Source organism: Camellia sinensis, chromosome 10, assembly GCF_055761805.1.
Source record: "Camellia sinensis isolate YWXY chromosome 10, ASM5576180v1, whole genome shotgun sequence".
In the NCBI taxonomy this organism is placed as follows: Eukaryota; Viridiplantae; Streptophyta; class Magnoliopsida; order Ericales; family Theaceae; genus Camellia; species Camellia sinensis.
Genome location: NC_138970.1, coordinates 174,600,658 through 174,628,430, shown reverse-complemented (window position 1 = coordinate 174,628,430; position 27,773 = coordinate 174,600,658). Strand labels below are relative to the sequence as shown.

Sequence of the window (27,773 nt, the reverse complement as noted above, 5' to 3'; positions counted from 1 at the left end):
GCAGAACATCCAGCATAAAACCCTCTACCACAGCAAACTCACCATTTGTCGTCTCCATCTGCGACAAACCTCTACCCCCCAAGTTCAAGATGCCCACCATCGACTCTTTTGACGGTACAACGGACCCAGTCGACCATCTGGAGACCTACAGAACTCTCATGATCCTCCATGCATTTCTTGACAAGATCATGTGTTGAGCTTTTCCCGTGACACTGAAGGGGTCAGCTCGACTGTGGTTTAGCCAGTTACCAGCAGACTCCGTCTCCACTTTCTAGCACCTCAGTGACTCCTTCCTCAGCCATTTTATTGGAGCCCAGCGCCAGCGACGCCCCGCAACCCAACTCCTCAACATTCGACAGACCGAGGGGGAGTCGCTACGCAGTTTTGTTACCCGCTTCAACACCGAGGCCCTACAAGTAGCGGAAAATGATGACAAGGTCATCCTCACTGCTTTCATGGCCGGTCTGTGGTCGTCCGACTTCCTGTTCTCCCTCTCTAAAAATCCCCTGACCTCTATGGCAAGCCTACTCTTCAAAGCCCAAAAATACATAAATGCTGAAGATTCCCTAGTCGCCCAGCAAGATCCCATAACCAAAAACCCGGCCTCCAGAGAAAAGAGAAAAGACTCAAAACCCAGAAACACCCAGTATAATAGCCAAACACCACATTATACCGACCGACCCCCCCGAGCTGACCAGTCGGCACCAGCCCGATCGCCCGGTCGGTTCGAGCAGTACACACCCCTTAACTCCCCCATGGAACAAGTCCTCAATCAGATCCAGCGGGACTACCCCCTTAAATGGCCCCAACCGCCACGAATCCCTTTCAATCGGAAAAACCAGTCCAAATATTGCCGCTTCCACTAGGACCATGGCTATAACACCGATGAGTGTGTTAACCTCAAAGATCAGGTCGAGACACTCATACGCCAGGGACGTCTTAGCCGGTTCACGGACACTCGCCCTTAGCAGAGGCAAAGAACTGAGCCCCTCAAAAACAACCGTCGGCGCACCTCTCTCGGCAGCCAGCCCAACCTAAGCAAGGCCATGATCGCCCTCCACAGCAACCTCGGCCGCCAGGAAATCCCCTTCCACCTGTTGGAGAGATCAGAGTCATTTTAGGCGACCTTGCTTGCGAGGGACCATCCCGCTCGGCGCAGAGGGCAGAACTCAAGAAGATAAGGCATGGCTCAGACAAAACAGTTGCCACGGTGGATCAACCCTCCAAACAGCCCAAGCAGTGGACCGAGCTTATCACCTTCACGGATGCTGACTGTACAAGCATCCACTACCCTCATGATGACCCTCTCATCATTTATGCCCTCCTCTCCAACTACAAGATCAGACGAGTTCTTATCGATAACGACAGTTCTTCAGACATCATCTTTCTCAACTGCTTTCGCCAGCTCAAAATAAGAGAGGAAAGTCCGTCTCCTCTTCAAACCCCTTTGGTCGGTTTCACTGACGACCGGGTCACCTCCATCGGCTCCATTGATCTTCTCATCACAATCGGCGAGTACCCACGGCAGACTACAAAGTTGCTCACCTTCCTTGTTATCGACTACCCATCCGCCTACAACATCATCCTTGGCCGCACTGCCCTAAATGCCTTCCAAGCTATCATATCAACTTATCACCTTGCCGTTAAGTTTCCCACCGATCTGGGGGTCGGGACTGTAAGGGGAGAGCAGACCGTGGCCAGGGAATGCTATGTTGCCTCACTTAAAGAAGTCAAGCTGAACGAAGCTATGATCATTGAAGGACTCGACGTCCGAGATGAGGACGAGCTGGTTAGAGGAGAACCTGCGGAGGAACTCGTGGAGGTTCCCATCGACCCCACCAACCCAACAAAAACTGTCAAAATCAGCAGCCAACTATTCCCCCAAGCAAAGACCGACCTTACTGCCCTCCTAACCAAGCATAATGATGTCTTTGCCTGGACCCATTCAGACATGCCGGGTATTGACCCCTCCTTCATATCCCATCGCCTCAGTATTGAACCCCATTTCCGACCTTACCACCAGAAGCAGCACATCTTTCATCCTGAGCGCAATACTCTTATTGTCGCAGAGGTTTACAAGCTCCTTGAGGCCCAATTCATCAAGAACGTGGACTACCCTAGATGGTTGTCAAACGTGGTCCTGGTTCACAAGAACAATGGTAAATGGCGACTTTGTGTCGACTACTCAGATCTCAACCAAGCTTGTCCCAAAGACAGTTATCCTCTTCCCCGGATAGATCTATTGGTCGACGCCACGGCCAGTCACCAAATGCTCAGCTTCATGGATGCCTTCTCTGGGTATAACCAAATTCTGATGCATCCATCTGATCGGGAACACACCTCCTTCATTACTGACCGAGGCACCTACCATTACCAAGTGATGCCATTTGGACTGAAAAATGGTGGGGCCACCTACCAATGGTTGGCCAACGCCGTTTTCCATTATCAGATCGGTCGGAACATGAAAGTATATGTCGATGATATGCTAGTCAAGAGTAAACTCTCCGCTGACCATTTGACCGACCTGCAAGAGACCTTTGCCACCCTACGGAAGTACCAAATGAAGCTTAACCTGGAGAAGTGCACCTTCGGTGTAGGATCTGGGAAGTTCTTTGGTTTCATGGTCAGTCAGCGGGGTATTGAAGCTAACCCTGAAAAGATCAAAGCCTGGATTGAAATGCAGTCACCCAGAACGGTTAAGGAAGTTCAAAGACTCACTGGCCGAGTTGCCGCCCTTAATCGCTTCATTTCCTGCGCAATGGATAAATGCCTCCCCTTCTTCAAAGTTCTTCGGCAAACTTTTGAATGGACGACCGAGTCCGAAGAGGCCTTTCAGTAGTTGAAGCAGTGCATGGCCAACCCTCCCTCCTATCTCAGGCAATCACTGGCAAACCCCTCTTCCTCTACTTAGTCGTTTCAAGCACCGCAGTCAGTGCAGCTCTTGTCAGGGAGGACGACTCTGTTCAACGGCCGGTCTACTATATCAGTCGGGCCCTCAAGGGCGCTGAGCAGAACTACCCACTGTTAGAAAAATTGTCCTTGGCCCTGGTCATCGCCTCTAGACGACTCCGTTCTTACTTCCAAGCCCATTCCATAGTGGTCCTCACCGACCAACCTTTGAAGAAGGTAATGCAGCAACCAGAGCTCTCTGGCAGACTCATGCAATGGTTGGTGGAACTCAGCCAGTTTGACATACCATACCGACCTTGAACAGCAATTAAAGGGCAGGTTGTCGCCGATTTCATCCTAGAGTTCACTAATCCTGCCTAACCACGACCACTCCGCCCCCACCAACCCCTACCGAGCTAGAGGACCCTCATTTTTGGACTCTCAATGTTGACGGATCATCCCACAGAGAAGGCAGTGGGGCTGGCCTCATCCTTACCGCCTCTGAGAGTGGTTATTTCAAATGTGCTCTCTGTTTCTTGTTCGATGCCAGTAACAATGAGGCCAAATATGAGGCATTGATAGCAGGGCTCCGCCTAGCCAGGGACATTGGTGTCAGCCACATCCGGGTGTTTAGCGACTCCCAGCTCATTGTCGGAGAAATTACAGGGGAATTCGATGCAAAGGAGGACACAATGTGGGCTTACAGGAATATTTCCCTTCCCCTCGTTCGCCTCTTCAATACCTTCCATATCCAGCACATTCCTCGAGCGAAAAACTCAAAGGCAGACAAGATGGCTCAGTTGGCTTCTACAGACCAGTCCGACCTCAGCCATGGTGTCCGTCTCGAATACCTAGCACACGCTGCCATTTCTCTTTATCAGCAAGAAGTGCAGTTCCTCCCGAATGAGCCCATCCCTTGGGCGTCGGACATCTTTCTATTTTTGACAACAGGGGAACTTCCAGATGACCAACAGCAAGCCGCCAAAGTTAAGGCCCCGTCGTCCAATTACATCCTCGTCAGTGGTGTCTTGTACAAACGTAGTTTTTCAAGCTCGTATCTGCGATGCCTCAGTCCAGCTAAAGCAACCTATGTGATGCGAGAAATCCATGAGGGTATCTGCGGTAATCATTCAGGCGGCCGGTCCGTAGCCCACAAAATACTTCGCACTGGATATTTCTGGCCTACCCTTAACCAAGATGCGACCGACTTCATGCTCAAATGTGATAAATGTCAACGTTTCGCCAACATCTCATATGCTCCTCCCACCGAGTTGATCACACTTTGCAGTCCTTATCCGTTCGCCAAATGGGGGATCGATTTAGTTGGTCCACTTCCCACCGACTAAGGCCAGACCAAGTTCGTGATTGTCGCCATTGATTACTTCACCAAGTGGGTAGAAGCAGAACCCCTTGCCACAATTACCGAATGGAACACAACCAAATTCATCTGGCAGTCGATCGTATGCAAGTTTGGAATCCCTCAAGCCATCGTCTCCGACAACGACAAACAATTCGACAACGCCAAGTACAGGAAGTTCTGTGCAGACCTCCAGATCCAACCCTGTTTCTCCTCCCCAGGTCACCCCCAAGCCAATGGCCAAGTCGAAGTCACCAACCGTTCTCTTCTGAAGATCATCAAAACTAAGCTAGAAGCTGTTAAAGGGCTTTGGGCTGAGGAATTACCAAATGTACTCTGGGCTTACCGTACTACTGCTCGGACTCCCACTGGGGAGACCCCCTTTCCCTTAACGTACGGCGCTGAGGCGGTCATCCCAGTGGAAGTCGGTCTGCCCACCCCAAGGGTTTTACACCCAAACCCTGAACTGGCCAAAGAACTCCGTCGGGCAGACCTTGACCTAATTGAAGAGCTCAGAGAAACCACTGTTGTCAAACTGGCCTCCTACCAACAGAAAATGAGAACACACTACAACCACAGAGTCCGATCAAGGGAGTTCGCCGTAGGGGACCTTGTCTTACGCGAAGCAACCCTCGCCACCAAGAATCCGACTGAGGGCAAGCTGGTAGCTAAATGGGAGGGACCTTACGTTGTTAAAGCCAGACCTCGCCCAGGCACTTATCGATTTCAGGACATGGAAAGTCGAGACCTCCCCCATCCTTGGAATGCTGAGCATTTGAAGCGCTATTTTCAATAAAACTTGTATTTTTTGTATTGTCCAATTGATGTATGTTCTTTCTGACAATCTGCACACGTGAATGTTCTCATTTTCTCCACATATGGTGTAAATTTATGATCCACAGGCTACACTTTGTATAACAGCAAGCTTATATCTCAACTATCTGTGGTATTCCAATAACCCTTTGATTGCAGCCTCAGCCAGACTGAGTATAAAAAGCCTCAGCCAGACTGAGCATAAAAAGCCTCAGCCAGACTGAGCATAAAAAGCCTCAGCCAGACTGAGCGTAAAGAACTCGGCCAGACCGAGTCACAAAAAGCCTCAGCCAGACTGAGCATGAAGAGCTCGGCCAGACAGAGTCACAAAAAGCCTCAGCCAGACTGAGCATAAAAAGCCTCGGGCAGACTGAGCGTGAAGAGCTCGGCCAAACCGAGTCACAAAAAGCCTCAGCCAGACTGAGCATAAAAAGCCTCAACCAGACTAAGGGTGAAGAGCTCGGCCAGACTGAGTCACAAAAAGCCTCAGCCAGACCGAGTCATAAAAAGCCTCAACCAGACTAAGCGTGAAGAGCTCAGCCAGACTGAGTCACAAAAAGCCTCAGCCAGACTGAGCATAAAAAGCCTCAGCCAGACTGAGCGTGAAAAGCTCGGCCAGACCGAGTCACAAAAAGCCTCAGCCAGATCGAGTCATAAAAAGCCTCAGCCAGACTGAACATGTAAAGCTCGGCCAGACTACATTGCATTGAATTTTTTCTTACAAGTTAAAATTCACTCTGCATTGAGTTCTCTCACATTCACTCTGCATTAAATTTTTTCTTACAAGTTAAAATTCACTCTGCATTGAATTTTTTCTTACAAGTTAAAATTCACTCTGCATTGAGTTCTCTCACTTTCACTCTGCATTGAATTTTTTCTTACAAGTTAAAATTCACTCTGCATTGAGTTCTCTTACTTTCACTCTGCATTGAATTTTTTCTTACAAGTTAAAATTCACTCTGCATTGAGTTCTCTCACTTTCACTCTGCATTGAATTTTTCTTGCAAGCTAAAATTCACTCTGCATTAAGTTTTCTCACTCTCACTCTCTCAAGTTAAAATTCACTTTACATTGAGTTTTCCTTACATTTTTACACTTCACAATACTTTATACATTCCAGATGTACAAGCAAAAATAATTGACTGAAAACAGAACTCAAATTTTATTTATTCACCAACTGGCACATAAGTTCATTACAGCATTTCAAAAACAAAAAACAAAAACAAACACACAAAAACAACTCTAAGTACAAGGTCTTCTCCTTCTTTTTCAATTATTCATCCTTACTGGAAACGAGGTCCTCTTCTTCAATCCCCTCATCTAGGGGGGTCTGGGCCACATCGTCTTCGTCAATTTTTACACTACTGAGGTCTAAGCCTGGGAACAGCTCTTCAGCTTTACACTTGAACATTTTCCAGCCACTGTCCCAGAACTCAGCCATTTCGTGCTTATAGAAGTCTGACCGCTGGAAGCTCTCAATAACCTCTGCCTCAGTCTTGCCTCCAGCGGTCGTTCCAAACGAGCCCGCCCCCCCCCCAGACACCTCCCTTGCCACACTGCTGGCGACCGCAGCATCGATCGCCATCTGAAATTCAGCAGACCCCTTGAATTGTTCTATTGCTGCGATATACAGATCGGGGTATGCTGCCCTTTCAGAGGCTGCCTTGGTCCTCTCTTCCTCCAACTCCTTCTGCAGGCTCGCCCTCTTTTCCGTTGCCTTAGCACGCTTGTCTTTCAGCTCCTTCTACAGCCCAGCAATCTTCACGTTTGCTTCATCATTTTCTTTGATTTGTTGGGCGTGCAGTTCTTCAGTGCTGGTCATAGCCTCTTCATGCCGCTCAATGGCAACCGCACAGGCCCTTTGAGCCTCTCCCAGCTTCTTCTGCTCGCCAGCCAGCTGGAACTCGAGCGACACAATCTGGCAGTGTTCGTCTTCTAGCTCTAACTTGACCGCGATCAGCTCAGCTTGGGCTCAGTCGGCAACATTGCGGTGAACAATGGCCAACACTTGCATCTTTTTAGCGCTTTCAGCTTCCTGCCAACCTCTGGAGCACGCGCTTCGCGCAGCCTTCTTCCACACTGCACTCTCCCTTGTGAAGTTTACAAGTTGAGCCTTGGCCTCATCCGACTTGACCTTTGCAGCCGCCACCTTTCTCAGCAGAGCCCCAGCTAGGGTGGTTACCTCCATTTGGGCAGAGCATAACCCCCTTAGCAGCTCAGCCTCATTGAACTTGGCCACTGAGCGAACGGTCACATCATCCACTATCCCCACAAGGCGATCTGCAACTGCCCTGGTTGGGCCTTCTTCTCCCTCCAGCCGCCTAGACACCGCGCGAGCATAGTGGATAGCAGTCGTCAGCCTGGCCCCTCCTCCTTGGGGTGCAGGACCCCTCTGGGGCTGTTCCTCTACCCTTGGCTCAGGGCCAGTGGCCCCACCCTCTACTTGAACTTCTTGGGCGATCGACACCACTACGGGGACGACCTCCACGACCTCTGAGGCGACCTCCACCATTCCTAAGGCAACCACCCCTCCTAGGGCCTTCCCCACTCCCTCCTTCTCTACCTCCTGGGCCATGGGGGTCTCCTCTGCTGTCATCTCCTTCCTCTTCTTCAAGGTAGGCTCCCCCTCACTCCTCCTCACCTTTCTTTTCTTCTGCCTCACACTGCCCATCTCCTTGGCCCTCTGTTTCAAAGGATCAATCGAGGGCGGTCGTGGTTCAGATTCACCCAAGTCTTTTTCCTCTAGCAATTTTGGGTGCGGTTGGATCCTCTCCCGCGTGATCGGCTTATGCGGTCGGTCTTCCTGCGCCTCCTTGAACTTACTGGCTTGGGCAAGGATAGTCCTATCCTTCGCCTCTTGTGCCTTCCTTCTCGCCTCTAATTCCGCCCGGTCGAGGTCTCCACTGTTCGGTTGAGGACCCAAGCCTACTGCAAACAAGGCTGACGGCTGAACAAGCTCGTCCCACTTGCCCCCTCCTTCTCCCGCCATTCCTTCACCCTCTTCACCTTCTCCTCCGCTGCTGCCCCCAGTTTTGGCTCCATCGATTTGGTGGGCACTTTCCAAACTATACGCACCCCAACCCCTCCATTGGCGAACACATAGAACCACCGCAGCCTCCACCCTTTGATCGACGATAGCAGCCCCGCCACCAACCCCTTCCCTGCTGCTGCCTGCAGGGTAACTCAAGTCTCCTGCTGCCCTGACGCCTTATAGCACGCAAAAAACTCGTCCACTGTCATTTCAGCCCCCCTGTTCACCTTTGGCCACGCACTCGCACAAGCCAGTAAGATCTTCCACACGTTGGGTATTAGCTGGCCTGGAGCTACCTCCAACCGGTTCAGTACATCCACCACTATCCGGGGGAGGGGCAGTCTTAACGCTCCCTTTAGAGCCTCCTCATACAGGGCGAACTCCCCCGGTCGAGCATTAGACGCCCTCTCCTTTGATTCCGGCAGCTTCAACTCTACCTTTGTGGGAATTTGGTACTTCTCCCGCATCCCCTCCAGCTCTTTCGCGGTAATGATCGACTTATCAGCCTTTGTATGCCAATGATCTGGCTCCATTTGGCTTATCGGTGTTGGAGCCGCCATCATGGTGGAAGAATGAGATCGTACCGCTGGCTCCCCTACCCTCTCCATTTGCCTCTCTGCCCTGTACTGCTCCGTCAACTCCACCGCATCGTCATCCCCAAGTGGATCGACCCTGGCGATTCCAGCTTCTTCTTGGGCCATCTCTGTGGTGTATCTGCGAATAGCTTCGAATGTGGGCGCAAGGAAATTCAAAAAATGTCGCAGAGGTGTATCGTCAGCAACAAAGAAGCTAACACTTGGAATGTTTTGATTTTTTGCAAAGAAGTAGGTAAATCGAATAATACCCAAAGCCCAAGGCTTGCCCGTATTCCAAGGGTCACAATTAATTTTCGCCATTTTGAAAGCTTTTCAAAACATCCGCCAAAACTGTCTTTTCAACACCCATCATGACCTATCGTTTCATTTCTGGCCCAACGCCTAATCTCCCCCCCCCACGAGATGCAGTCACGTGTACGATCACGATTCACTACTACCTCCCCTTACCCTGTTTTTTCCACTTCAAGTCATCACGTGACACGTCGCCTCTTGAGCCCCGCGCCCCCCCACCTTAACCTTCACTGTCGGCCCTCCTCATGGTCGGCCCTCCTCATGGTCGGCCCTCCCACTCGGCCACCCTTCGCGATCGGCTCTCCTCATTATCGACCCATCCATTCGGCCACCCTTCGCGGTCGGTCCTCCTCATGGTCGACCCTCCCACTCGGCCACCCTTTGCGGTCGGTCCTCCTCATGGTCGGCCCTTCTACTCGGCCACCCTTCGCGGTCGGTCCTTCTCATCTTCTCGATTAGTATTCCCTTCATTGGGCTAAAGCTGCACTTGGAAATGGGGGACTACTAACGTGGTTAGGCCCACAAAGGTCATAGCCCACTATGAACAACCCAAGCCCATCACTTAGAGCCCAACACATAACCCAACTAATAAGATCCTGAATAGTTGGAAGCCAACATGGCACGAAGAACCAATGATATTCAGACATGTGGCAGGTAAAGGACAAGCCACATCAGCAGACAAAGATCTGCAAAGTTATTGCCACTGCACATCGCCATTAATGCAGTCCATCACAGCATTTATTACGACAACACCTCTCCGTCGGAACAGCACCCCCTCATCCTGAACAAGGTAAGCTACAGCATAGATTTTCGGCCAAGGTGGCAGGTCAGAAGGGACGGCGAAATGATTACCAGAGGATATAAGCAGACGTTGAAGACAAGAAGAAGGTTAAGTTTTTCTATCTTCAATTCATATCTCTATATTACACTTCTCTCTCTCTAACTTGCTCGTTGGAAGGTTCGCTAGGGGACTCCCCGTTCCCCTGTCGAACTTGTGTGCAGGTTCTCTGGTGGGCTTGAACACTCAGTTACTGGTTGAAGAAGCGTGGATTAGTCCGACCCATTCCACCTGGGACCCGTTGTGTAGTAACTGTATCATCAACTATTTTGCTTCTTTGAGCCCAAAATCTTCAAAATCTCAATGCCTTGTATTGGTGGCACAAAAGGGCCCAAAAATCTGCAAATTGTGCCTGGGAGTGAATTTTTTTGGGTTTAATTTCATTAGTTCTATAGATCATCTCAATTAGTTTGTGTGAATAAGGCAATTCATGCTCACTGAAATGTGGAGCTCATAGCTAATGTTTGGAATTCTTCCAATAAGCTAGCTTGAACACCACTTTTGCAAGTGACACCAAGTATAGATCAATAGCAACAAATAGAATCTAAAAAAAAACAACATTATAAATCCCAACTTATGAACCTAGAATTTTTTTAGAAAAAGTAATCAGTTGTTCAAATTTGTTTTACTTATGAATTTCAAATTTCATCAAACACATTGGGGATAAATTATGGTTGATAAGGGTGGAGGTTTATAACATTTTTGAAAAACAATCTATATATACTTACACCTTAAATTAGTTTGGGGATTAGATTTATTCATGGAGTGTCTCCCAAACTAGATCAAATTTATACCGTAATATGAAATTCTAGGTTAGTTTCGAGTTTTTCTTTTAGAAAAAGGTAGTAATGCTGGTAATCACTCTTCATAAAAATGGGCTTAATTATATCCCTATTAAAGTCATTCCTCTCCTCAAAGGATTATGAGTTTGCTTAACTTATTAGTCACTAATAATTCAACTAAACACGATAAACTCCTCCGTAGGACGGCCACATTCATCACAAGTACGCATCTCAGAAATGTTGCTGCTTCTTTCGGCGTAGAGAATGATCAAAGAGTTGCAGTGATCTAGCGAACCAAGCTCATTAAGATTTTCATTGAATGCAGTCAAAAAATCAACCTCTTTTACACGATCTTTCCATTTCTCAAATTGGTTTAAGCTTTTCAAAATGGTGTTACCCTTAGCTTTAGCCATTTCAGTCGGGCCCCCTCGACTGATCATAGCCCATCCTTGATCACTTTTATCAAAGCTCAATATTGACTTTATTTCTTTCATTATGGGATCGTTCCTTACAGACTTTCCGTATTGCTTCTTGGAGTGCCACATGCTCTCAAACCTATCCCAGAAGTGCCGTATTAGAATTAGGTCTGGCATTGCGTGGCTGAGGTTTTCCACCATAATGACATTGTTGATCTTCACTACCTTTCTCCCTGGGTTGCTTTTTCCTACATACAACAACTCTAATGGGATCTAGATGGCTTTTGCAATAGCTTTTGTTGTGTTGGTAAAGCGCCTAATCCAATCTAGGTCCTCTCCTCCATGCAAGCAAATGTACTTTTCAAAAGCAATCTGAAGTAGTCAATAAAAAATCACACACACACACACACATATATATATATTTTGATCGGCAAAAAAAAACTTTATTGATGAACCACATATAAATTACATATGATAGGTAAAACATCAATAAAGAGGAGTTTGGAGTTAGAAAAAACTCCAACCTCCTAGTTAATGAGAAACCAACAACACAAAACAAAGCATAGCAACACCTAATTGACAGCAACAACAGATCAATTTCCATACTTCATAATAGATTTCCAAAATCAGCAACAGATAGACATGCTCCAACCTCCTAGTTACCAAAATAGACATGCAGTAGTAGAGCAATTCACACCCTACCATCACAAAGCCTCATGAGGTATTGAAGACAACATCACACCAACACTACAGACCTACAAATACATGAACCAGCACTAGCTGACCAAAAATGACTATTGAACCATGAACAGGTAGATAGCAGAAATAAACCATGAACTACACATCAGCCCTTCAAGTAAACAGAGCCAGGGCAGAGATAAACCAGAACTGCACTGTAGCCCTTCAATTCATTCTACACAAAACGCACCCAGTTTCGATCTGTACATCATCAATGAAGAACGGGTATTCAATCAAACCAGGAAATCACCAAAAAATATTGTTGCAAAATCTGACAGCAGAAACTAAGGCAGAGCAGAGTTCTGCTATAGATTGAACAAAATCCTGCACCCTTACAGCCACTACCCTTACCTCAATTAGGCTTTGATCCTATCAAGATTATTGACAATGTCCTCCACTGAATAATGCAGACCTCTATAACTTTGCTTACACCAAAGTGCTACCCTCACTTTCACCAACTCAGCCAACTCAAGCCCGTCAACATTCTTTTCATAGAAAAGGCATTCATTCCTAGCTTTCCAAATTGACCACAAAACAACTAAGGGGACAACTTCCCACATTGGTTGGATCGCCTTTCCAAATTGATCACATTTTTATATTTAGATAAGGGTAAACGTAAACTACATTTTTCCTCATAAAGAAATCGACTTATGGATAGCATTTTTTTTTTTTTTTTTGGTACATGTACAAAACAAGTATGTGTTATAATGTTTTATTTGTTTTGATTGAAAATATTTTTTGAAAAATGTTCTTTGCAATCTCTGAGGTTTGGTCAATAGAAAACTTTTTTCATTGTTTATAAAAAAACAAATTTATTTAGGCAAAAAATGTTTATACTTTTGAAAGGTAAAAAAAAAAAATTGGACTAAAAGTCTTACAAATGTCACTATATTACCACACTTACAATCACCTCCACCATTAAAATCAACACGCCACTATCACTACTAATATAACTATTAGTACATTAATTCAATGACACAACCAAAGAAAGGAAAACATATTTGTTTACGAAAAACTATTTTGTTTTAGCCAAAACAAACGGAACATTGTTGATTGTATTAAAGCATATGTACTTGCTTACATAAAGCCACTATAATAAATTAAGATTTTAAAGATAAAAATTAAAAATAAAATCACCTTTTAGCGTTAAAATATCTTAGTTGTGAAAATTGTTATTATTGTATTTTTAGTAGCCAAATTGGATATTTAGTAAAAAAAAATTTTTTTTTTTTTGAGAACAAAAATTTTCATCTTAAAAAGTAAACATTTTCTGCTCAAAATTGTTTTTTTACTATGTATCTATTTATTAACGATATTTTTAAAATGCTGTCAGCGTAGACTTTTAGTGACGATTGTCATGACAACGGATATTAGTCTCTTATAATATTTTTTAGCCACAAAATTTTCACATTAAAATTCAAGGAAATTACAAAAAAAAAGAATCCCAAAGTTTGATTTTAATAACAAAATAAATCATGAACTTTTAATTTTATCAATTTAAACCATAAATTTTTTATATGCTTTTAATTTAAACCATTTAGCTATTTTCATTAAGTAAAATCGACAAAAAAAAAAGTATTTCAATAATTAAACTCAATGAAAAATAATATCGTAGACATTTTATGTATACTTACATTGAGCTTAATGACTAAAATATTATTATTTCATCGGTTTTACTTAATGAAAATAGACAAATTGTTTAGATTGGAGTTTAAATCAAAAAATTAAGGTTTGAATTAATAAAATTAAAAATTTATTTCTTTGGATTTTATTTTTATTTTTATTTTTTTCTAATTGTCTCTCAAAATTCTTATATGTTGCAGTGAGCATTGAGCGGCAATTAGAAGAAAAAAAAAAAAAAAAAAAGGTCATATTACCCAATCAACGATCGATGGATCGATGTATCCTGCCAGCGACTCAATCGTCCAAGCCATCTCCTCCTAGAGTGCTTCCTCCCTCATGCTAGAAAATGGAAAAGCATGATTCCCCCACATCCAACACATATTGATTGCATTATGATTCACAACTGTGCCTTGTGGATCTATCGACACGATCATAGTCTTATTGTTGAAGTTCTAGACCTCATTGATGTACTTGATGACTCCTGGATCAAGTAGTGAAGGTTGGTACACAGAGAACCATAGTGTTGGTGATAATTACAAATAAAACACCAGAAAATACAAATAATAAAAATTACAATAACTATTGTAAGGGCTGGAACGTGGGAAATGTGCTCTCTTTAAGGAGATTCAAGCCCTCTACAGCTAGGCAAAGCCTCACATCGGTGCAGTAGAAAAAACATTGACTTGTCCCCCCCAAGATACAACAACCCGACTAAGTCATATGGTTAACCAATACTGCACAATTGGTTGAATCCAAAGCTTTACACATACACCCTTTTTTATTTGCCTGATAATCTCACAAATAAGAAACTTGAGCTCACAATAAGAGAGGTGAAAGGCTCAATTTATAGGAGAGGAAACTTGGTGGGCAGGAGTCTTAGAGAAGAGGAAACTTTGTGGACAAGATTCTTGGAGGAGAAGAAGACTTGACTTGGCGCGTAAGACTTGGAAGACTTGGGGAAGAAGATTTGACTTGGAGGATTCTTGGAGGAAAAGAAAGGATTAACTAGGAGAACAAGTTACTTGGAGCCCAATCTATAACACATTATAATATTGAAATATCTGCTAACATTCCCCCACCTATTTTAATATTATAGGTAACAACATCTAAGATTATTAGGCAAAGAATGATATTATGCATCATGGTAGGTGTGCTCTGCATTGAACCGCCATTAGTGAAACAATAATATCTACTCCAAAGCCAATCACTTTGCTTGGTTTCCATTTTTTAAAAACAGTTTTCAGAAAATTCTACACTCTTATTTTCCGTGTTTTTTTGTTTTTACTGAATTTTTAAAATATTTTATGCAAATTTTTTACTTTTTAGACACACCTAGCATAAATACACCTAAAAAGTAAAAAAAAAATTGTAAAAAAAATCTTTTAAAAATTCACTAAATACCAAAAATACAAAAAAAAATACAAGAATTTAGCACATTTTTTTATATTTTTATGTATTTCTTAATTTTTAAAAATATTTTTTCATAATTTTTTTACTTTTTAGACACATCTAAGTAAGGTGCATCTGAAAAAGTAAAAAAAATGTTTAAAATTTTAAAAATATTCACTAAAAACAAAAAAAATACGAAAATCAAAAAATTCAGTTTTCAAAAAACTTAATCCAGAAAACTCAAACCAAACACAGTGAATAGTATGCTCAGCATTGAACTATGACTGCTTAAGCAAAATAAATAATTATTGCACACATATAATATTCCAGGTGTTCACATAAGCTTTAAGAGCAAGCACATTACGGCCTTGTGCCATCCCAAGATTCATGAGTGTGTTTGAGAATTAGCCCAAATCTCATAGGTAGCGGCCCCACTACCACACTTACATAGGTGAATTCTGTCAAGGGTGCTCCTGCAACTATGACACCCCACTCAATAAGAGCTAAAGAAATTCATTAAGAGTTTTTTAATAACTCAACTTCTACAACGTTACAGGATAAATGCACTTATATCATAAGAATGGGTAAAAAGTAATTTAGTGCATTTCTTACAGCCATCATATGATCGTTTTTCTCATTGAACCCAGTTACAAGATCTCTGGTCCCTGGGTTGAGTATCCTCATACATGGCTCCTACTATATTCAATGGGCTTCAACCCCATCCCCCTCGATGTATTCCAGACTCTATCTCTTGCTAAGGCCTTAGTTAATGGATCTGCAAGATTATCACCAGATTTAATATAATCCACATTTATGATGCCATTATTCATGTAAGATCTCACGATACTGTGTTTTCTTCTGATAAGTCTGGATTTAACGTTATAATAACGGTTATTAACTCGACCAATTGCTGCGGTGCTATCACAATGAATCAATATCGGTGGAATCGGTTTTTTCCAACAAGAGATTTCATTTAACAAATCTCTCAACCAATTTGCTTTTTCACTAGCTGTAGCTAAAGCAATAAGCTTAGGCTCCATTGTTGAATTAGCAATAATGGTTTGTTTTTTCGATTTTCAACTTATAGCACCACATCCCAATGTAAATAAGTAACCAGTGGTTGATAATGAATCACTGACAAGGTATTCCAATTGGCATCACTGTAACCTGCAAGTACTGCAGGATACTTATTATAAAACAAGCCATATTTTATGGTACCAGATAAATATTTCATAATCCACTCAATGGCTAGCCAGTGATCACAGCCAGGCTTGTTAGTAAACCTGCTAAGTGCTCCAACTGCATAGGCAATGTCAGGTCTAGTATAGTCAGTCTCATAACGCAAGCTACCAATCATACTAGCATATTCCGTTTGATTAATTACATCCTCATCATTTTCAACAAGAAATAAACTCACATGAGGATCAAAAGGAGTAAGAACATGCTTGCACTTATAAAAATTATATTTTCTCAACATAATGCGACTAATCAAAAAATATGCCATCACAGGTTTTGGTAATTTTCATTCCCAAAATATAATTAGCCTCACCAAGATCTTTCATATCAAAATTGTAACGCCCTCAAATAATAATATTAAACCCAACAAATAAGACAAGCGTTGATAGATAAACTAACCACCTTCTATCATTCATTAGAATTCCATTACATAAGTATTACATGTTAATCTCATAACAAAATGCCCTACGGGCTTACAGCTTTCCAAGTTAACACTTGGTTACAACAAAGAGGTCTAACTCGTTTACACATTAAGCCCTTGGCTTGAAATTACATGTAATACATCAAAAGTAAAACGACAAAACTATGCCCGCCACTAGCCTCCCAGCTATGTCCTTGGAGGTAACATGTTTCCTGCACCTGAAAATGATGTTCCCATATAGGGTGAGCCACAGCCCAGTAGAAATACACTAAACCAACCATGGACAATGACTAAAACATTAGCAATTGATAGTTGGTCAACACTGATACAATCACATAAATTACATATTTATGTCAACGACTTACAAGTCCCAATTACTTTTCATTTTCCCTTTTTCAACAGATAAGCATGCTAGCTCTATCATTATTTCCACAGATATGTATAAAAACTATATCTCACATTCAGATAAGCATAAAAGCTATATCCACATTCTCGACAGATATGTATATCAACAATATCCACAGATAAGCATACAAGCTGTATCCATATTCTACAACAGATATGTATATCAACAATATCCACAGATAAGCATACAAGCTGTATCCACACTTCACAAAGATAAGCATATGAGCTCTATCTTCACTTCTCTAGACAAGCATATGAGCTCTGTCTACGGAGTACATCCCCTATCTCCTCCAAATACCTATCCGGTTTAGAGGTACATCCCCTATCTTCCCCTAAACCGCGGAGTACATCCCCTATCTCCTCCTCTACACACAACATATATAAACACATTGGTTCTATATACAATCACGCAATACATACAATTAATGTATTCAATTAACCGTCAAGTTCCATGACACATTTCATTGATTAGTTTCAGTTTGCCTAATCAACATACATTGTCTACAACAATCACGACTATCCTCCACCGATAGCCCAAAGCAGTTATTTCTAAACAGAAAATAAATGCACAAATGGATATTCAATCAACATTTCATTTCCTCATTTCTCACCAATTAATTATCCCAATTAATTAAACAATGTAATTAGGCCAATTCCCATAATTAACATTTCAACCCTTAGGTCCCATTTTCATCAATGATTCAACATTAATTCCATTTTCCATGCCAAACATGCATCTAGGTTTATTATGAGTAAAACCCCAACTTTTGTAAAATTGCACAAAAGCCCCAAACTTTTACAAAATTACCAAACCAAGCCCAACATCTCAAAATACCAAAATTTAAAGACAAAACCCATAGAGAGGAGTAGGTTATCCCTACCTCAAAGTTTAAGCCACAAAGGAGATGAAAACTCCAAGATCAACTTGCTCCAAATCCAAACTTTTTCAGATTAAATTGAAGCTCTCAACGCCCTCTATCTTTTTAACAAAGGCCCTAGGCTAGATGCACACTCTAGGGAGATGAAATCTTAGAGAGAGTGTAAGTTTAGAGTGAGAGAGGCTCGGATTTAGGGTTTAATCAAAGAAAAGGGGTGAAAAAGTGATGTTTTAGACGCTGCTGTCCGCTGATATAAAACACGCTCGCTCGAGCGAAGGATTGGTCGCTCGAGCGACAAGACACAGAAAACTCTCGCTCGAGCCAAGGAGTTCTCGATCGAGCGAAGAAAAACCCAGACCGCTCGAGCCACGAAAAGCTCGCTCGAGCCAGAAACTACAACTCTCAGGTCCAGAACCGGGGCAACACTACTCTCGCTCGAGCGACCACTCCTCGCTCGAGCGAAGGCCCAAAATTCTGGGCAGCAACACTTGGTTCCCAAGCACAACCAACCTGTAACAAACCTGCCCAACACAACCCAAAACTCAAAATACAAAGTAAAGAGGATGCAAACTAGGAAATAAACAACTACCAACATTCACGGACACATGTCCGGATCACTGTACAACAAGGGTAAACCCGGGATCGCTATAACCTCCCCCCCTTAAAGAATTTCGCCCCCGAAATTAAGCACAAGTTTTCAAAAACAGGTTTTCCTCCATTTTGAACAATGTTACAATTTAACATTCAACAATTCGACCCATTACCGGTCATCCCATCCCTTTAACAAGAGATATATCACAATATGTAAACAACATATGTATTTTCAACTTGCATTAACATTATGCACTATCTTTCCAATTTCAACAATATATTCAACACATATAATGTCACATTCAACTTCCATATGAGGCAAGTTCCAAACATACTTCCAATAAACCAAACATTCTCAATGTTTCACAACTTAAGACATATATAAAAGCTCTTAAGTTCAACAACATGCAGAATTTAAATACAAGATTACATATCAACAAACAAGTCCGGATATTTCTCTCGGACTTCCAACTCACGTTCCCAAGTGGCTTCCTCCACTCCGTGATGTTTCCACGAGACTTTCACCAAAGGAATGGTCTTGCCACGCAGGACCTGATCCCGCCTATCCAAGACCCGAACCGGTCTCTCCTCATACGAGGCATCCTCATCTACCTCTAAATCGCTCCAATCCAGCACATGTGATGGATCTGGTTCATACTTCCGAAGCATACTCACATGAAACACGTCATGCACTCCGGACAACTGTGGTGGTAAGGCTAACCGATAAGCAACCTCACCTATCCTCTCAAGGATCTCAAAAGGACCAATAAACCGAGGGGATAACTTCCCACTCTTTCCAAACCTCATCAGACCTCGCCTAGGTGATATCTTCAGAAAGACATGATCACCTACTTCAAACGCCAAAGGTCTCCTCCTACGGTCAGCATAAGATTTCTGCCGACTCTGGGCTGTAACAAGCCTCCTACGGATAAGCTCAACTTTCTCCGTCGTCTCCCTAACCAACTCCGGACCCAACAAAGGTGCATCACCCACCTCGGCCCAACAAACTGGAGACCTACACGGTCGGCCATACAAGGCCTCAAACGGTGCCATACCGATGCTAGACTGAAAACTGTTGTTGTAGGCAAACTCTACCAATGGCAAGTGCCTCTCCCACGTCCCACTGAAGTCCAGGACACAACCCCGAAGCATATCCTCGAGGATCTGAATAGTACGCTCGGACTGCCCGTCAGTCTGAGGATGATAAGCCGTACTAAAGGTCAACTTAGTGCCCAAGGCACTCTGCAAACTCTGCCACAACCTAGCAGTAAAACGAGGATCTCTATCTGAGACGATCGTCACTGGGACCCCGTGCAATCTCACTACGTCCCGAATATACAAGTCGGCAAGATGATCTACCGAATCCCTCACGCGCATAGGAATAAAGTGCGCCGACTTAGTCAACCGGTCTACAACCACCCAAATAGCATCACTACCCCGCTGAGTCCTCGGAAGACCCACAACGAAGTCCATAGTGACATGCTCCCATTTCCACTCGGCAATAGGCAAGGGTTGCAACAAACCCGCTGGCCTCTGATGCTCGGCCTTCACTTGCTGGCAAGTAAGGCACTTCGATACGAAAACAGCCACATCTCTTTTCATACCCCGCCACCAAAACTGGCGACCCAAATCCTGATACATCTTAGTACCTCCCGGATGCACCGCAAGGCGCGAATGGTGAAACTCTCTGAGTACTTCCTCACGGCAAGACTCCGGTACAAACAAACGGTCTCGGTATCTCACACTCAGGTCGGGATACACCGTCAAACCCTTCTCAACTTTCCCACTAGAGATCTTCTCTCGGAGGGATTCTACCTCAAGGTCACCTCTCTGTGCCTCTAACACTCTAATCACAAGTGTAGGCTGCGCAACAACAGAAAACAAGGCCGCAGCCTCGACAGATTCGCCCAGTAGCAAATCAAACTCGCCAAGTGCTCCCAACATCTCCCATTCCCGGATGGCTATACAAGCTACATCACTAATGGTCTTCCTACTAAGGGCATCGGCCACAACATTGGCCTTTCCCGGATGATAATGCAACTCAAAATCATAATCCTCGATGAATTCCATCCATCTCCTCTGCCTCAGATTCAAGTCTCTCTGTGTAAACAGATACTTCAAACTCTTATGATCCGAGAATACCTCGAACCTCTCACCATAAAGGTAGTGCCTCCAGATTTTCAAGGCAAAGATCACAGCTGCTAACTCTAGGTCATGTGTGGGGTAATTCTTCTCGTGTATTTTCAACTGACGTGAGCCATAAGCTACCACTTTCCCCTCTTGCATCAACACACAACCCAAACCCTCTCGTGAGGCATCACAATATACAGCATAACCCAACCCTCTCTCCGGAATAATCAACACCGGAGCGGTGGTCAATCTAACTTTCAGCTCTTGGAACGACTTTTCACAAGTCTCACTCCACTCAAACTTGACTCCCTTCCTAGTCAGTCTAGTCAATGGTGACGCTAACCTGGAGAAATCTTTCACAAACCGACGGTAATACCCAGCTAATCCCAGAAAACTGCGGATCTCAAACACACTCTTAGGCTGTGCCCAATCTTGCACTGCCTCAACCTTGGATGTATCAACAGACACCCCTTCCCCGGATACTACGTGGCCTAAGAATTTGACTTCCCCCAGCCAGAACTCACACTTCCCAAACTTGGCATACAGCCTATGGGCTCTAAGTAACTCAAGCACCACTCTCAAGTGTGCCTCGTGCTCCTCCTCAGAAGACGAATAGATAAGAATGTCGTCCACGAAGACAACCACAAATCGGTCTAAGAACTCCCGGAAAATCCGGTTCATCAAGTCCATAAAGACTGCCGGTGCATTGGTAAGCCCGAATGGCATCACCAAAAACTCATAATGGCCATACCGCGTACGGAATGCCGTCTTAGGAACATCTTCCTCCCTGACCCTCAACTGGTGGTAACCCGATCTCAAGTCTATCTTAGAGAAACAACGGGAACCCTTCAACTGGTCAAACAAATCATCTATACGGGGCATAGGATACTTATTCTTAACCGTAGCCCGATTCAACTTCCGGTAGTCTATACACAATCTCAAGGCACCATCTTTCTTTTTAACAAAGAGGGCTGGTGCTCCCCACGGTGAAACACTAGGGCGAACAAAACCCTTATCGAGCAATTCCTGGAGCTGAACTTTCAACTCAACCAACTCTGCCGGAGCAAAACGGTAAGGTGCCATAGAAATCGGCGCCGTACCAGGCACTAAGTCAATAGAGAACTCTATCTCTCGGTGAGGTGGCAAACTAACAAGATCTTCGGGAAAAACATCCGAATACTCACAAACCACCCTCGGTAACACAATCTGAGTCTCAACACACTCGCTACTCTCAAAGCTAGCAAGTAACCCACTAAGCTCACTTCGCCCTCGCGAATCATACCCCGGTGGCAAAACACTACCAACCCGGTCTCCCAAGAAATGGAACCACTCCCCGCTCAAGGTACACAACGTGACCCTCTGGCGGTAGCAATCGATAACAGCCCGGTATGACGATAGCCAGTCCATACCCAAAATAACATCAAAACCCTTCATGGGCATGACAACAAACGGAAAAGGAAGCCTATAGTCGGCGACCTCTATATCACATCCTCTAACACCCTGTTTCAGGATCAACTCACCACCCAAAGGCGATACCACACAAATAGGAGATGCTAACTGTGCTAACTCCAATTCCAAAACAGATGCAAATGCAGCAGATACAAAAGAATGAGATGCACCCGTGTCTATCAACACACTAGCAACTGAGTTGCAAAACAGAAAAGTACCTCTCACCACCGATGGAGCCGGTACTAAATCCTGCGCGGTAACAGCATACACGCGCCCCGTAGGCCCCTGGTCTACCTGCTCACCTCTCGGAGCAAAAGACTGCTGCACAGACTGGGATGACGAAACTCCCGGATTGGCCCTCGAGGCCTGCACAGACTGAGCTGGCTGAAAACCCTGCGTCTGTCTAGAGCCAGACGCTCCCGAAGTGGCACTCAACTGTGGGCAAAACCTCTTCATGTGCCCAGGCTGTCCACACTGATAACAAGTCAAGAGCTGCCCCCTGCCCAAACTTTGACTCTGCGGTCTAGCTGAAGAAGAAGCAGCTTTCTGACCCCCACCCTTCTGCGGGCAAACAGATACCTTGTGACCCAGCTGGCCACACTTGTAACAAGTGAATTCCCCCTGACCACCTCTCCCTGAGCCTACACTCGGCACTGGGAAGGTCGATCTAGCAACACCACCCTGCGACTGCTGAGGGTTAGAACCCCTCTGTCTCCTGCCATCACTCTGACTATCTTGGCTCCTCTTGGAGCCTCTCTGCCCCTCATCCTCTTCCTGCATCATAAGCTCCATATGAGCTGCAGCATCCACCAGGTGTCTATACTCTCGGATATAGGACCCACCAACTCTCAACTTGAGGCCCCGCCTCAACTTCCGCTCAAACTCATAGCAACGGCGTTCCTCAGACGCCACCAGTTCAGGCGCAAACCTAGACAGACTGGTAAAAGTAGCCTCAAACTCGGCCACTGACAAGCCTTGCTGATTAAGCCGGCTAAACTGATCCCTCAGCTTCTCCCTAGCTACTGCAGACAGAAACCTCTCCTGAAAAGCATTCACAAATGCCTCCCAAGTCCCACCAACACGAGCCTTCTCGTACTTCCACCATTGGCCCGCATCTCCCTTCAGCTGGAAGGATGCCAAGGTCACTTTCAGCGCTCCGTCCTCGATGCCAAGCATCTCAAACGTCTTCGTTGTCTGTTCGAGCCATTCATCTGCCTTAAGCGGCTCTTTAGGATCCCCAATAAACTCGTCCGGATTACACCGAAAAAAACTCCCTCTTCAAGAAGGAAGGCCCTGCCTCAGCTGCCTGATTCTCAGCCCTAAGAATACCCAAAGCTCCTGCTAACTCTCTGGCCAAGGCACCCATAGCCTGCTGACCCACTGGTTCGGCCACATTGGCCTGCCCCACTCCCTCCTGCACTGCCGGAATCTCACCCTGTAACGGTGCTTCCTGCCTCGCAGGTCTACCACGCCTAGCACCTCTTCCTCGTCCTGACATCCTAATAAAAGTAACACAGAACGTTAGCACATTCATAGGTGTGCCGAAACTAAACACTCACGTCCTAATGCATGGACAAGTGTAATTCACTCCACATAAGCACATAAACACATAAGCACTTACGAATTTCATTTCCGGATAATGATAGTCCCGAGACGTCACTAGAGTTCCGGTTAGAAACAGCATTGATCAAGTGCTTTTCCAACAAGACTCCCAGAAACTCAAGGATCCAATCAACATCCCAGAAATTAAATCCCATACCCACATAGTCACATAAGCATGTTATCAAGTAAGCACATAGCATGTGATACTACATCTAAGTCTCTATCAAGCGAGACAAACCCATTGTGATACTAATCACTTCCCACGTACCCAAAGTATTCGAACCCGGTACGCTTTGATACCAAGTTGTAACGCCCTCAAATAATAATATTAAACCCAACAAATAAGACAAGCGTTGATAGATAAACTAACCACCTTCTATCATTCATTAGAATTCCATTACATAAGTATTACATGTTAATCTCATAACAAAATGCCCTACGGGCTTACAGCTTTCCAAGTTAACACTTGGTTACAACAAAGAGGTCTAACTCGTTTACACATTAAGCCCTTGGCTTGAAATTACATGTAATACATCAAAAGTAAAACGACAAAACTATGCCCGCCACTAGCCTCCCAGCTATGTCCTTGGAGGTAGCATGTTTCCTGCACCTGAAAATGATGTTCCCATATAGGGTGAGCCACAGCCCAGTAGAAATACACTAAACCAACCATGGACAATGACTAAAACATTAGCAATTGATAGTTGGTCAACACTGATACAATCACATAAATTACATATTTATGTCAACGACTTACAAGTCCCAATTACTTTTCATTTTCCCTTTTTCAACAGATAAGCATGCTAGCTCTATCATTATTTCCACGGATATGTATAAAAACTATATCTCACATTCAGATAAGCATAAAAGCTATATCCACATTCTCGACAGATATGTATATCAACAATATCCACAGATAAGCATACAAGCTGTATCCATATTCTACAACAGATATGTATATCAACAATATCCACAGATAAGCATACAAGCTGTATCCACACTTCACAAAGATAAGCATATGAGCTCTATCTTCACTTCTCTAGACAAGCATATGAGCTCTGTCTACGGAGTACATCCCCTATCTCCTCCAAATACCTATCCGGTTTAGAGGTACATCCCCTATCTTCCCCTAAACCGCGGAGTACATCCCCTATCTCCTCCTCTACACACAACATATATAAACACATTGGTTCTATATACAATCACGCAATACATACAATTAATGTATTCAATTAACCGTCAAGTTCCATGACACATTTCATTGATTAGTTTCAGTTTGCCTAATCAACATACATTGTCTACAACAATCACGACTATCCTCCACCGATAGCCCAAAGCAGTTATTTCTAAACAGAAAATAAATGCACAAATGGATATTCAATCAACATTTCATTTCCTCATTTCTCACCAATTAATTATCCCAATTAATTAAACAATGTAATTAGGCCAATTCCCATAATTAACATTTCAACCCTTAGGTCCCATTTTCATCAATGATTCAACATTAATTCCATTTTCCATGCCAAACATGCATCTAGGTTTATTATGAGTAAAACCCCAACTTTTGTAAAATTGCACAAAAGCCCCAAACTTTTACAAAATTACCAAACCAAGCCCAACATCTCAAAATACCAAAATTTAAAGACAAAACCCATAGAGAGGAGTAGGTTATCCCTACCTCAAAGTTTAAGCCACAAAGGAGATGAAAACTCCAAGATCAACTTGCTCCAAATCCAAACTTTTTCAGATTAAATTGAAGCTCTCAACGCCCTCTATCTTTTTAACAAAGGCCCTAGGCTAGATGCACACTCTAGGGAGATGAAATCTTAGAGAGAGTGTAAGTTTAGAGTGAGAGAGGCTCGGATTTAGGGTTTAATCAAAGAAAAGGGGTGAAAAAGTGATGTTTTAGACGCTGCTGTCCGCTGATATAAAACACGCTCGCTCGAGCGAAGGATTGGTCGCTCGAGCGACAAGACACAGAAAACTCTCGCTCGAGCCAAGGAGTTCTCGATCGAGCGAAGAAAAACCCAGACCGCTCGAGCCACGAAAAGCTCGCTCGAGCCAGAAACTACAACTCTCAGGTCCAGAACCGGGGCAACACTACTCTCGCTCGAGCGACCACTCCTCGCTCGAGCGAAGGCCCAAAATTCTGGGCAGCAACACTTGGTTCCCAAGCACAACCAACCTGTAACAAACCTGCCCAACACAACCCAAAACTCAAAATACAAAGTAAAGAGGATGCAAACTAGGAAATAAACAACTACCAACATTCACGGACACATGTCCGGATCACTGTACAACAAGGGTAAACCCGGGATCGCTATAAAAATGGCTACTAAGCATATTTTTAGTTTCCACGATGATATGCAAATTAGAGCCAAATATAAATAAATCATCCACATAGAGGCTAATAATGACATGTGAATTTTATTCAGATTTATAGTAGATGCATTTATCACATTCATTCGTTTTATAGCCATTCTCAATCACCCACTGTTTAGGGGCCTGTTTCAAGCCATATAGGGATTTAACTAGCTTGCACACTTTGCTTTCTTGACCGGGTTCCACAAAACCCTCAGGTTGATACATATAGATTTCTTCACCCAGGTCTCCATTTAAAAGGCTGTTTTAACATTCATTTGATGAATTTTTAGATCATGAATTGCAGCCACTGTAATTAATAATCTAATGGATGTAACTTTAGTAGCCGGAGAAAATGTATCAACAAATCAAGATCTACTTGTTGTTTAAAACCTTTTGCAACAAGTCTTGCTTTATATTTATCAGTAGTTCCATCCAATTTAAGTTTTTTTTCTCAAAACCCATTTACAGCCAATAGTTTTACAACCTGGTAGTAAATCTACTAATACCCAAGTTTTATTGGATAATAATGATTCCATCTCATCATTTACAGCCTCGTTCCAAAAAAATAAAGTCAGGAGATGCCAAAGCTTCTTGTAAAGTTAATGGAGTTCCCTCCACATTAAAAATATGATAATCAGGGCCAAAATCTTTTTCTAATATTGCTCTTTTACTCCTTCTAGGTTCAAAAACTACAGTATCTTGGTTTTGTAAAAAAGGAGTAAAGGAACCGGTTTCAGATAAAATATTTTCTTGATAATTTTGACCCCCACCATTTTTAGATTTAGGAAATTTTTCTTCATAAAAAATTGCATCACCTTATTCAAAAATTATTTTGTTTTCAATATCAAAAAATCTATAGGCTATACTATTTGTTACTTATCCAAGAAAAGCACAAGTGGCAGCTTTCACACCTAATTTAGGTCTTTTAGGGTCCACAAGTCTAACAAAAGGTAGACAACCCCAAACCCTCAAATACCTCAAATTTGGCTTATGCCCTTTCCATAACTCAAAAGGTGTAATTTTTGTGTTTTTATGTGGCACTTTATTCATAACATAACATGTAGTTAAAATTGTTTTTTCCCACAAATTTGAAGGAGCACCTTCTTCAATTAGCATAGCATTTGTTAAATTAGTTAAAGTTCTATTTTTCCTTTCTGCTACACCATTAGATGCAGGTGAATATGGTGGAGTAGTTTCATGGATTATTCCCAAAGACTGAGCAAACGAGTTGAATCCAAAATATTCATACTCCTGGCCTCTATCACTTTTATATTTTTTAATCTTTTTACCGAATTGATTTTCAACTTCAAGAATGAATTCTTTAAATTTTTCAAAAGCATCACTTTTATTTTTCAACAAGTATACATAAGTGTATTTTGAAAAATCATCAATAAAAGTAATAAAATATCTATTTCCACCACGTGTTAAAATTCCTTCAAATTCACATAAATCATTGTAAATTAATTTTAACAATTCAGTATTTCTCACCACACTTTTATGAAGCCTTTTAGTTATTTTTGCTTGCGTGCAAACTTTACATTTCTCAAACTTATTTGTTAGTCTGGAAATTAATCCTAAACTACTCATGGCTCCCACATATCGGCTATTAATATGACACAAACGAGCATGCCAAAAATTCATAGAAGACGGCATGTAAACAGAAGCATGTACTTTCTTATTCTCAACATTTAATTTAAACATTCCATCACAGGGATACCCTTTCCCCACAAATATGTCTTTTTTAGTGATTTCATATTGGTCAGATTCAATAGTCTGCTTGAAACCAGTTTTGTTGAGCAAATAACTCGACATCAAATTTTTCCTCATGGACGGTGTGTACAACACATCTTTTAAAACAAGCACACGTCCGGAGGTAAATTTCAGCTCAATATCTCCACACCCGAGCACCTTGGTTAAACTGGAGTCACCAAGCA

At 43.3% G+C, this 27,773-nt stretch overlaps 1 protein-coding gene and 1 pseudogene across 1 annotated transcript; one reads left to right on the top strand and one right to left on the bottom strand.

Annotated features, from left to right (window-relative positions):
* Positions 1-3,680: 3,680 nt before the first annotated feature.
* On the top strand, positions 3,681-5,042 carry LOC145800887 (uncharacterized). Its single transcript, XM_082890640.1, has 2 exons — positions 3,681-3,905; positions 4,521-5,042. Exons 1-2 carry the CDS (start codon positions 3,681-3,683, stop codon positions 5,040-5,042), a joined length of 747 nt encoding a protein of 248 aa, XP_082746766.1.
* Positions 5,043-10,770: 5,728 nt separating this feature from the next.
* Positions 10,771-27,773, bottom strand: part of LOC114266206 (protein SIEVE ELEMENT OCCLUSION B-like) — a 28,178-nt pseudogene continuing 11,175 nt past the window's right edge.

Bases quoted from the DNA above. Each gene is read 5' to 3' on its own strand.
- LOC145800887 (XM_082890640.1), top strand. From the start codon at position 3,681: ATGGCTCAGTTGGCTTCTACAGACCAGTCCGACCTCAGCCATGGTGTC. The intron at 3,906-4,520 runs GTCAGTGGTGTC...TCTCTTCTGAAG, and splicing joins CGTCGTCCAATTACATCCTC to ATCATCAAAACTAAGCTAGA.